The 11,925-nt window shown below is 37.6% G+C and overlaps 1 protein-coding gene across 1 annotated transcript; it reads left to right on the top strand.

Moving 5' to 3' along the window:
• The first annotated feature begins 8,582 nt into the window (after positions 1 to 8,582).
• LOC145768429 (palmitoyltransferase ZDHHC6-like) lies at positions 8,583 to 10,734 on the top strand. Its single transcript, XM_082579920.1, has 2 exons — positions 8,583 to 9,233; positions 9,360 to 10,734. Exons 1-2 carry the CDS (start codon positions 8,762 to 8,764, stop codon positions 9,965 to 9,967), a joined length of 1,080 nt encoding a protein of 359 aa, XP_082436046.1. The 5' UTR covers positions 8,583 to 8,761; the 3' UTR covers positions 9,968 to 10,734.
• Positions 10,735 to 11,925: the final 1,191 nt, after the last annotated feature.

Here is an 11,925-nt window from a genome sequence, read left to right as displayed (position 1 = left end):
CTAAAACTGGATCAAAGAAAGCAAACATTTCTTTAAAATTCACACATGGAAATTGTGAACAAAGTTAAATCATATTTATTATACGTCAACATAAAGTAGTACACGGAAGATGACTTCTTTATTATGACCAACACAAAAAACTTTTTCAAATTTGAAATGGCAACACTGACCAGATTAGATGGAGACTCTAAACCGTCTTTTGTTGGACACATATCACATTAACAGTGGCTTAATGGTAGTAGTTGCCACTAATTACTTTGTACAGTACGAGTTTTAAAAAAATGCCTCTATCTAGTAAGTAAACTTCAATTTTAAAGTGATCTTGATCTTATTGTTCTTCAAGATTGATTGATTGATTGGTGGAATCTTTATCCTCGAACTGGGAAAGCTTCTTGCAGAGCTTGATCCTGGCAGTTTCGCATACTTGTAGAGGCTTTGAATCACTGACGCAGGCCCGGTTACCGAGATTGACAGAGTGAAGTTTCAGATTGTTGAAGTCTTGTTGCCGGGGAATCAAGATCACACAAAAAAAAGTGATCTTAGATCAAGATCAAGATCACCAAAAAAAGTGATCTTCAAGATCAAGATCACGCCCATCTCTGACTATAACCATAACTAAATTAACACCCTGAATTCCAAGAAAAAAAATCCGTGGTGAACTGACTAAAATATTAACAAAACCATAGCTTACTGACAGGGGCGCCGGAACGATTTTTGACTGGGGGGGGGGCAGGATTATGAAAAAAAGGGCACTTTTTTTAAGTTTTAAGATAAGGTATAGCGATAATGCTGGGCAGTTCGTTATTATTAGCCATAGGCTACAAATTGAAATGTGAGACAGATGAAGATAAATGAATGAAATATTGATTTGATTGATTGAATCTTTGTCCTCGGACTGGGTAAGCTTCTTGCAGAGCCTAATCCCAGCAGTTTCGCATACTTGTAGAGGCTTTGAATCACTGACGCAGGCCCGATCACCGAGATTGACAGAGTGAAGTTTCCGATTGTTGAAGTCTTGTTGCCGGGGAATTATTCCATCCATTAGATGCCGCTGAATGGAGAGCAGTCCTTAGCGTGCGTTGCTCAAGCGCACACCCCGAGAGTCGAACCAGCGCCGCTTGATCTTGAAGCGTCTTCGTTCCAGAAGTTACGCGCTAACCAATTGAGCTATCAATACAGTCGACTCCGCTTAATTCGGACACTTTGGTTCCGCTCACTTTTGGCCGAATTAAGCGGAGAAACGGCTTTGTCCGAATTAAGCGGAAAATCAATTGTTCGTTTCATGTAGGGAAGGTAGATTACGGGACGCGCAACTCCGTTGTTCCGCCAACATTAGAAGGGTCAATTGCCAATTTGACATTTTTTTACGCTTTGTTGCTTGCTTGTTTTCAACTAAAAACCTTAAAGTAGTTTAAAACCAACTTCATTCTTCTTATATAACCGATAAAATGTACATTATTTTGTAAATCAGAAAAAATCGTAACCCTTCTAGTGTTGCAGATAAGCCAAAAGCGGATGTAATTGCGCATCCCGATATTCTACTGTCCCTAGTTTCATGGTATGCGTAAAGGCAGACAACGCATTAAAAATAACGTTCTGTTGCGTAATAAATGAATTGCAGCTGCGATATTCTGCAGTAATTGGCACTGATCGCATAAAACGCACAAAAATATAACTTCTGGTTAGATGTACTGTACAGTATTTCGATACCAAGCGATTCAACAAAAATATTACTGTGTGACACACACATGTAGGGTTGAAATAGTACAGTAATTCTTCAAATACTGTGTCCTGTGTCCGAATTAAGCGGAGAATTGTCCGAATTAACGGGAGTTTTTTACGTGCAATTTTTACTTTTGTTCCGTTCCCGAGCATTTTGGCCGAATAAAGCGGTTGTCCGGGTTATCCGGTGTCCGAATTAAGCGGATTCGACTGTATATTGAAATAGGTTGAACAAGAAGAAACGAAAGATAAATTTTACGTTGATAGCATCACAATCTGCTGCAAAGTATAAAAAGTGTTCGCGGATAATTTGTATACCGTACTGTATATGGACCAATATCAAACCAATCTAAAGTAGGCCTACATTTTACGAGCGTCGAATGCTCGAATGAGCTCATTTGCAACAGCCACAGTATTCACAAACAAGTCAATGGTGTCCATCACCTGTTTGTGAATAGTCGCAAATATTTGGTTGTTTAAACTAGCTGTTGTCTGTCATTGTGGTACGAATTAAGCCACATTTTTACTCGCCTCATGGCGTTAAAACTGCGTTCAGCAATCACCTTTCCTAATTTGACGCTATATCATAACGGCTTACTTACACTTTCTTTCTAAACAATTTTAACTTCCAGGTTGTCACACTCTTTGCTATGCTAAGACGTTTATACCATTCCTTAACTTTCCTACAAATTTGTATCACTCAGATCTTTTTTCTAAGTAAAACCAAGACCACGAGGAACATTTTCTTTTCTCATAAGTCAGCCATCAACAATACCCGGCCATCCAGCCTTACCTTTGGTCCTATGCAATGCAAAACAGTCCTTAGTGGTGCCTCGAATCATTGGCGTTTGATTTTCACAGCTGGTGGTAACATCAAACATAGTTGTGACAAAACCGTCTTTGAAAAAGCATAGGAGTGGTAGAATTTCAATAAATTATGTTTGTGACTTACAGTCACCTACACAATAGCTCATTATCGTGTAGGCCTAATGATACAAAAACTACATACCTGTATACAAAGAACAATAGCACGAAAGGGCATCATGTAACCTAGCTGTGATTCAGAATTTTGTGTGTGAATATTATTTTGAGGCAAAAATGAAAGATTGTAATTAAGCTGAAAGCGAATAGCAGAAATTATTATATTGAAAAATGTGCAGTAGCTCACATGAACTTAAAAGGGCGCCATTGCCCCCCTTGCCCCCTCATCCAGAGAAAAATTGAGGGCAGGGGGGCGATCGCCCCCCCTGCCTCCCCCGCTTCCGGCGCCCCTGCCTACTGACAGCCTACCAAGTCATCTACGCCTTAAGTAAAGGACTGGAACCTCCCATGCTCGGGGTTTGTAACTTGAGTCTGAATGATTAACTTGAGTCCTAGCTAAAAAGACTTCTAGAGAAGCTAGAAACACAAACTTGGATTCCATATTAGGGTTTTTGAGGATGGCGAGCTCACTAGTGTTATTTTCAACACCATCTGAGATCATTTTCAAGGTCAAAATATTATATTTTAAGATTAAATTACAGAATTTTGGTCATTTTTGCCCATTTTTGCGTCTAAATCGTAAAGTAAAACTGTTTGAAAGAAGTCTGTGACGAAATATGATATTGTGCACCTACTGCATCTATCGTGTAAGATATTTTCTCTACGCTGCGTAAGTTCTTTGAAGTTCTTTTTATTTATTTTGGGAAATATTCTGGTGATTTCATAGTTGTTTTATATCAATATCTTGGACTGGATCGTCATGCTATTGTCTGATTGTTTATCTATTTTTCTAACATGCCGAATTGGATTTTTTTTCTTTCAATTTTGTTATGGTTTAACGTGTAAAACATACAGTAGCCTAACCCAAATTTATCATATTACTGTGACATGCCACTACTACATCGCAGCAGGCGATGCCTGTCGTTTTTGCATTAATTCAACGTTTGCTAACATTGGATCAGTGTGGAGGTGACGAGTTTAGTTGACTGGGGTCTAAAATTATCGCTTTATCAACGCAAGTTGTATCAAAGCACGCTTGATATCTTCAAGATATAACTTCCCTGGGTATAATTGAATTTCCGTAAGATGATGATGTTGTTTTTGCTAGTTTGTTTTATTTGTTTTTGTCATTGTTTTCCTGTCGTCAAGTTATAGCCTATCTATTTTGTGAGTCGTGCAAGGCCTATGGTGCGTTGCGCTTGAAATGGCTTTGCCCATGGTAGGATTTCTTTGTGGGGTTTTCTTTGCCTGCCTTGCTCTTCTTTGCTATGAGCTAAACGCATCAAGACGTGTTCCCCTTACGACCATCAGCACTCTTGATAACGCACCATGGCCGATCTTCATAGCAACTGTCCATACAAACCTTAAATATATCAGCTAAAGCTATGTGGGCTAATAAAGCTATAGCCTAAATATATGTTGTTTATTTGTTTTTTGTTTTTTTGTAACATTTCCTTTTTTTATTTTCCCTTTATATCTTAAATTTTTCTGAAGGTGTTGCAACCGTGCCAAATTTCTTTCAAATCAATAACTTACTTCGATCTCAAGCACGTTTTAACGTTCGCGTTTTGTCGCTTCTACCCTTTTCTCAACCTTTGCTATGTTGACGTGTATTGTTTTGATATGATGGTCAGAAATAAAAACAACTGAACTGAACTGCTTTTGCACTTTCCAAGCTTTTGTGACGTAACATTTTATTGAAATCATAGCTGTAATTTGCATGACAAGACTGAAATGCGTTGCCGGTTTCATTTTGCTGAGTTGTTATTTTTTAGATATCATTATTTTGTAGATGCACCTTTAGCTAGTAATAATGCTGCTTGTACTACTTTAGCTAACATTCTATTGAAAGCTTATGTCCTCAATGTAAGTGACAAAGAAAAGTCTTTGGGATGCCTCAGGAGGCAAGAAAAGCTTTCCAACTAGTGATAGACATTGTCTATTATGGTGTCATCTTGTTATGTATTGTCAATTTGTATATTATATTGTAATCATAGACTCCTTTAGATAATGGCCATAGTGTTGAGAAATACATATGATGTTTATGTAATAGTATATTTCGTCACAGACTTCTTTCAAACAGTTTTGCTTTACGATTTAGACGCAAAAATGCGCAAAAATGACCAAAATTCTGTAATTTGACCTTAAAATATAGGCTAATATTTTGACCTTGAAAATGACCACAGATGGTTTTGAAAGTTACACTATTGAACTCGCCATCCTCAAAAACTCCAATAGGGAATCCAAGATTGTGTTTCTAGCTTCTTTAGAAGTTATTTCAGCCCAGAACTCGTTAATCCTTCAGACTCAAGTTACAAACCCCGAGATCGCAACATTCCAGTTTTTTACTTAAGGCGTCCTTGGCTGATACTGACTTTTGTTTCTCTGGCGGTTGATTTTAAGGGAAACGCAGTGCTGCAAGCAATGCAGCTTGCGGCAGATGCACAACGCTGAAAAGACGTAAAACTAAGTACATGTATATTATCGAACCCCAGTAAGTGGTACAAATTCTAAGGCAGCGCCCAAATTCTAGCGTTTCAAATTTCTAACAAACACAGATTTCACAACGGTACTGAGACGCAAGGAAACATAAGTAAAGCCGCAGGCGCTACAAATTGTTGTAGGTTACAAGGAAAATTGAGACGTTTGTAGTCTTTCCCCTTCACGTGTATTTTTCTTTTTTTTTCATGAAACTCCATATAGATGTGTAACTTGTGTGCGTAACTGGAGTAAATAAATAAATAATGGACCAGACTTTGTCACTTATGATGGAAATCAGAAAAGCATCTGGCAACACTGGTAATTTGGATACATATGATTTGTCATTTTCAAACCTAAAGTGCAGAAGCAGAATGCAGTGATTCGAAATTCAGTGATCAGAGATACTTCACTCGGTCATTCTTAGTAACTGTCCCTGTGTCAGTGATTTAAAGCCTTTACAACTACAAGTATGCAAAATTGCCATGAATAACCTATCAACATCAAAGGCTTTATCAGTCTGACTGAGGACGAAGATCCAAAACTAAATCATAACAAAAATTAAACGTTTCAATAATTAGGCTATGTTCATTAATGATTTTTCACAGTATGACTTTATCAAAGACAAGTAGAATTGCACTTGATAGTTGTAGGTTGCAATGAAGAAGTCCCTTTTGAAACCCAGATAGGAGCTCAACAACAGTACTTGGATCATACAGGCAATTTTGATTAAGCACTTTTTACGAGCAAAGAAACTGTAAAATCAAAGGGCATTGGTTTGAGTTTGAAGCTTTATCCTCGGACTGGATAGCCTTGATAAGTTATTCACGGTTCCTTTAAATAGCCATTGTCAGGCATTTTTGGGCATTGTTAGGGTCGCTAATTCAAATTCACCAATTTTTGGGATTACGGATAGGGTGATAATTGAGGGTCAAGATTAGGATTATGGTTCGACAACCTTTTATTTTAGAATGCCTGTCAATCCCTGAAAATGTGGACAATGCCTGACAATTTTTAAGGGTTGCCAGATCTGAAAGTTTTGCCTGTAAAATCCGAGCTACTTTTGCTTTCCAGTTGTGGAAAATATGTATCAGTTCCGGAGTGTTGTATCATTGAATTCTTTGATTTCCTATTCAAATTTACTTCAATAGAATAAACACTTTTTTTAATTAAAAATATCCGGCAACACTGACAGTATTTAGAGGTACTTGGTTATTCCTGGTGGTTTCACATATTTGTAGAGGCTTTTGAAACAAAGCCAATAACCAAAGAGATTGGCAAAGTGAAATTTTCCTCTTGTTGTTGAAGTGTAGTTGCCAGGGAATTATTCCATTCTCTAAGTGCCACTGAATGGAGAGCAGTCTTGAAATGCGTTGCTGAAGTGCACAGGGTGCAACCTAATTCGTACCATGAACAATTCATACAGTCAGTTCGTACCTTGAAAAGATCGAAAGAAAAAAAGCCAAAGTTGCTGATCGCAGTTTCCGCAAACATTTTAAAATTTTCCCCCTGAAAAGATCGAGAAAAAATAGCACAAAGCCAAAGTCGCAGATTGCAGTTTCCGCAAACAAACAAACTGAAAAAATCGAGAGAAAAAAATAGAACAAAGCCTAAGTCGCTGATCGGTGATTGCAGTTTCCGTTTTTCTGCAAAAATATTAAAATTTCCGGTAATGATCCTAAGAGTTTGCCGAAGTCGCTAATCACAGTTTCCGCAAACATTTTAAAAGGGTTAGGGTTGATCGGAGTTTCCGCAAACATTTTAAAAGGGTTAGGGTTAGCATGTTTCCGCAAACAAACAAACTGAAAAGATCGAGAGAAAAAAAAGAACAAAGCCGAAGTCGCTGATCGCAGTTTCCGTTTTTCCGCAGTTTCCGCAAACATTTTAAAAAGAAGGTTTGCGGAAAAACGGAAAACATTTTAAAATTTCTGGTAATGATCCTAAGAGTTTTTGTTTTTTTGCGGAAACTCCGATCAGCAACTTTGGCTTTTTAAAAAATTTTTTCTCAATCTTTTCAAGGTATGAATTGACAGTACAAATTGTTCATGGTACGAATTAGGTTGCATCCAGTGCTAACGGGGTGTACTAACGCTGATTCGACTTTTGGGGTATGCGCTTAAGCAACACAATAAAGACAGCTCTTCATTCAGCGGCATCTGGTTGATGGAATAATTTACAGACAACAACAAAAGCGGAAACTTCACTCTGTCAAACTTGCAATGATGTACGTGCATATAAACAATATTGACGCCGTCAGCGTTAACGCAAACATTCAAAAAACCATACGCCGTATGTGTCAATGCAACTTGTAAAAAAAGTTGGCGGCGTCAGCGCATACACTAGCGTAGACTAATTTTGTTTGCTAGGTGCCAAACATTCACACGGTATAAACCACTCGAAACAAACAAGTTTTATTTTGAATTTCCACAAAGAAACACAAGCATCTGAAAGTGTTCATCTGACATTTTGCTGTGTTTTGGTTTCAATATGTCTTTGCCCATTGAAAACATTCTTTCAACTGCAGCGCTGGAAGGTATTGGCGTGTTGTAGCGAAAAAAAGACATTAAAAAGTATGCGTTGACGCTATGCGCTAAAAAACCGCAAAAACTTTACGGCGTAGCCTCAAGCGCAAACTATCCAAAAAAATGTGGCCACAAGCGTTCACGTAAACAAAAAGTCTACGCCGCAAGTCTACGGTGTAGAATTTGTGGGGTATACGTACATCTCTGCAAACTTGGTGACCGGGCCTGCGTCAGTGGTTCAAATCCTTTATAAGTATGCGCAGCTGCCAAGATTAAGCTCTCAAGTGCGAAGATAAAGATTCCCTCAATCAATCACCTTACTGTACAATTATAATTTGGACTAAACTGGTTTGAAATTGCACTTACACAACAACCAAAAGTCTCAATAAAATACAATTGCATGAAAATATGTAATTATTTACATTCAATAAAAATTGTAATTGATCCAACTATGGATCACACTTTGCCAATTTGGATCCTCAAAATTATCAGATTGTGTCAATGCATCCATATAGAGGCGCAACTAAGTACATTGTTACCTGAATAATTTTCATTGCTGAGTGCCAAGCAGGAATAAGATTCAGTAGGCCTACGACTTTTTAGAAATCTTTGACATGACCCGACACTCCGACAGTGTCATGTCTACTGATTCAGAGGTGGACACACTAAGCCACCAAGGCTGGTATATCAAAGCGATTTCAAGTAAATTTAGCTTAGAGTTCAAAATCAAAGTTTCATGATCCTCTGTGAACTTTAACTTATTGAACGGTTTGCACAGCATATTTCACACTTTCTGTTTTTGTGATTGAATGATAGAAATTTATAAAACAATAGAATTATTTAATGCAATTAACCGATTGATTAACAGCTCTGTTATTGTGCTATTTTTTCTCTTGTTTACCATTCAAAAATGTTATGTGGCAAAAGATATTGGATTTCATCTGCAATAGTCAAATATTGCAATTCTATCTGAATGGTGGTGGGCCGAATTTGTTATCAGAATAATTTATATCTTGTTTCTAGGTTCATTAGGAAAGTTTTACTAAATTGCATAGATCATGAATGCCTGTCGTCGTATCTTTCACTTTGGTCCTTTAATAGCATTGTTTATAATTTTTGTGTGCTATTTTGTTTCTCTTATTGACAGCATGATATGGTTTATGCCAACTGATAGCACTGCTGGAAAACTCAATGTGATCATTCTTACCATTGAGCTCGTGTTAATTATGAGAAACTTTTTAAGGGCAATTTTAGGAGGTCCTGGTTATGTACCGAAGAAGTGGAAGCCGGAAAATGAATCAGATACAAAGTACTTGCAGTTTTGTCAAGTATGTCAAGGCTATAAGCCTCCAAGAGCGCATCACTGCAGGGTTTGTAAAAGGTGTGTATTGAAGATGGACCACCACTGTCCATGGATCAACAACTGCTGCGGACACTTTAACCACACCAACTTTGTCTTGTTTGTATTTTTTGCTCCAGTTGGCTGTATTCATGCTTTTGTTGTTTTCGTGGGAACCATTTGGAATCAGCTTTACTATCGACAAGAATATTATATGACTACCCTCAAACCTGTTCATTTTTCTCTTAATGCCTTTTTTGTGACTTTATTTGCTAGTGGCCTGGCTTTAGGTACAATTGTTGCTGTTAGTATATTGTTTTATCATCAGGCCAAAAACGTTGTTTCTAACACCACTGGAATAGAACAATGGATCATAGAAAAAGCTGAAGACCGCCGAAGTGAGAGACCAGGTGCAAAATTTATTTATCCATATAACTATGGGAGAATGCAAAATATTGTAGAAGTGATTAATTTCAGATGTACACCAGTGGGCAATGGATATGATTGGCCTGTTGTTCAAGGTTGCACAAAATTTACACTGACAATTGAGCAAATTCAACAAAAAATTGAGAAGCGTGATCGTCTAGTGCCGTTTGATGTAATTAAATCTTACTCTGGTTACTGGCTCCCATGTGTTCATGGTGTGTGCACATGCTTAGGAGTACCTTGTTCTGATGAGCCACGGATTGTGATTAAGCCAGGAGATCGTATAATTGTATCCAGAGGTAATAAGTACTGGCTTTATGGAAACAAAGTACTTGATGAAGAGTTAGTTAAACAAGGAGCAAGAGAACGAGGTTGGTTTCCTCGGAACTGTGCTTTAAAGGTTTTACCAAACGAATACACCAAGAAGAATGATTCAAATAAAGGAAAAGGTCGAAGTATAGAACAAACTGGTGACAGTAAATCGTCGCTTGAAGAATGATTTTAACCAAAATACTTTTATATACTTTGGGGTTTCACCAAACAAGAGACCTTTTCTTCGAATGTTTTGTCAATTCTATGCTTTTGTCACAGTACTCTCAGAAAGTACACGTTTGTTGGTTTGCTACAAATCTAGTTCAATTATTTTGTAGTACCGTATGTGAAATATACACTGCGTGTTGTATTGTTCTCATGAACAAATAACGTCTTAACCAGTGACCACTTTTGATCGAATTTCATCCACAAAGTTGCTTGTCTATTGCACTGACTGACCATGGGAGATTAAATTTGCTATCCCGCAGACAGAACGTCCCATTTGGGTGCAAGCATGTGTCGTTGGCGACGTCATCGTGGCGCCAGGCGATTTCGTTGCTGTTCCAAGTCAAGTGTAGTTTATTAGGTACATGGCGACTGCGATAAGCATAGTATCTTGTCTAATAAAAGGTAACGATCACTCGTAACAGATAACCTTATGTCCTATAACAGCGCTTATGCTCAAAACTGTTGTCAAAATTTTCTGTTTTTCAGTTTGGTAGTTCGTTTAGACAACGCTTTTCGATCAAAAGTCATAGCATACAGTGTATGCTATGAGCTCATGTATGCTTATGAGTTGGCCATACAAAATTTTGTATTGCCTGCTAGGCTAAAAATCTTAACAGGAAGGTTGAATAAACTTCCTTTTTTTTCGGATATTACTGTAATTTGTAACATTTCTGTTTTTAATCTGTGGCGGAGAGAAATTTTCAATAAATTAATTCCTCCCACTTACTGAGCCCAGATATTTTGGTTTAACGCTGGACAGATAACGCAAACTGCTCAACATCTCCGTCTGATTATTGCGTGTTGAAATACACCATGCTGTCGCAACCACCGTTCACTTATTAAAATATATTTTTGTGGGAATAACGCTAAAACACAGAAAATAACTTTATTCATGGTGTATTTGCAAGGTTAGATTAATGTAGCCTACGCTACACATAATCCACATCATTGTTGTTGAAATCGCCCACCCTAAGGCTGCTTTACTGAATTCGCCTCTGCAGTAAACTTATATTTTGAGAATTTTGTTGAAAAACTACAGGCTAGCTATAGCCTACGTGACATGCTGTAAAAAAGTGAGCTTAAAATATACCTAAGATGACATGCACGAGAAAGCGGAATTTAATGCAAACATTTCCACAACCACTGCATAAGACAAGACCAAGTTACTAAACTTGTTTTAATTAAGTTTATTTCTAAGAACACAAGCTTTTATGTCGCTATAGATTCAAATTGTTTAGGGAGATGTCACGAGCTTGACTGCAACCAGTCTAAGAGTAGAGTTCAGTTAACATTAACAAGCTCATTAACATTGTACTGTTTAAATTGTTCTACATTGATCAGTAAGTTGTGAAATTGTCTTAACATGCGTCCAAATTTGCAATGGATTATGTCTTTTCGTTTTACTAAAGTTTTATTCGATAGCGCGTTTAACAGATTTTGCTTCAAATGTCTTTTCACTGATCACCACTGTTAATTTTTAAGAACGTTGCAAGATTTTGCCAATAATTTTGAATCAGAACCTCTACTTCCATTGAGTAGCCTATGGTAAGCTTTACCTCCCGGATACCATAACTACTCGTCTTTATCCTGATACCGTAGGTACAACATCGCAAGTATGAAAGAAATTTTGGTGATTGGTTTGTTCTCAAAACCTTTTTTTTCTGGCATCTGAACATCTTCTTACTTGGGCCTTACATTGATATTTTATAAAAAATTGTAAGATGCTACAGTACCGGTACTCAGTGGCGTAGCAACGCAATATGCCGCCCTTGGATTTTTGCACGAAATGCCGCCCCCCACCCCCTTAACACCGTCGTAAAACCTGATTAAAATTCCACACAACAGAAGAATTAAAGCAGTGTTGTTAAAATAAATCCTTTTCACAACAGCAAAAAATGGTTCAGAAACTTCCGACGA

This window comes from Aplidium turbinatum, chromosome 4, assembly GCF_918807975.1.
Source record: "Aplidium turbinatum chromosome 4, kaAplTurb1.1, whole genome shotgun sequence".
Classification (NCBI taxonomy): Eukaryota; Metazoa; Chordata; class Ascidiacea; order Aplousobranchia; family Polyclinidae; genus Aplidium; species Aplidium turbinatum.
Note: the sequence above shows the minus strand (reverse complement) of the source record. Positions and strands in the feature narration are given on the sequence as shown.

Excerpts from the sequence above, each read along its gene's own strand:
- LOC145768429 (XM_082579920.1), top strand. The coding sequence starts at position 8,762 with ATGAATGCCTGTCGTCGTATCTTTCACTTTGGTCCTTTAATAGCATTG. Across the intron at positions 9,234-9,359 it reads GGGAACCATTTGGAATCAGC|TTTATCATCAGGCCAAAAAC; the intron begins TTTACTATCGAC and ends TTAGTATATTGT.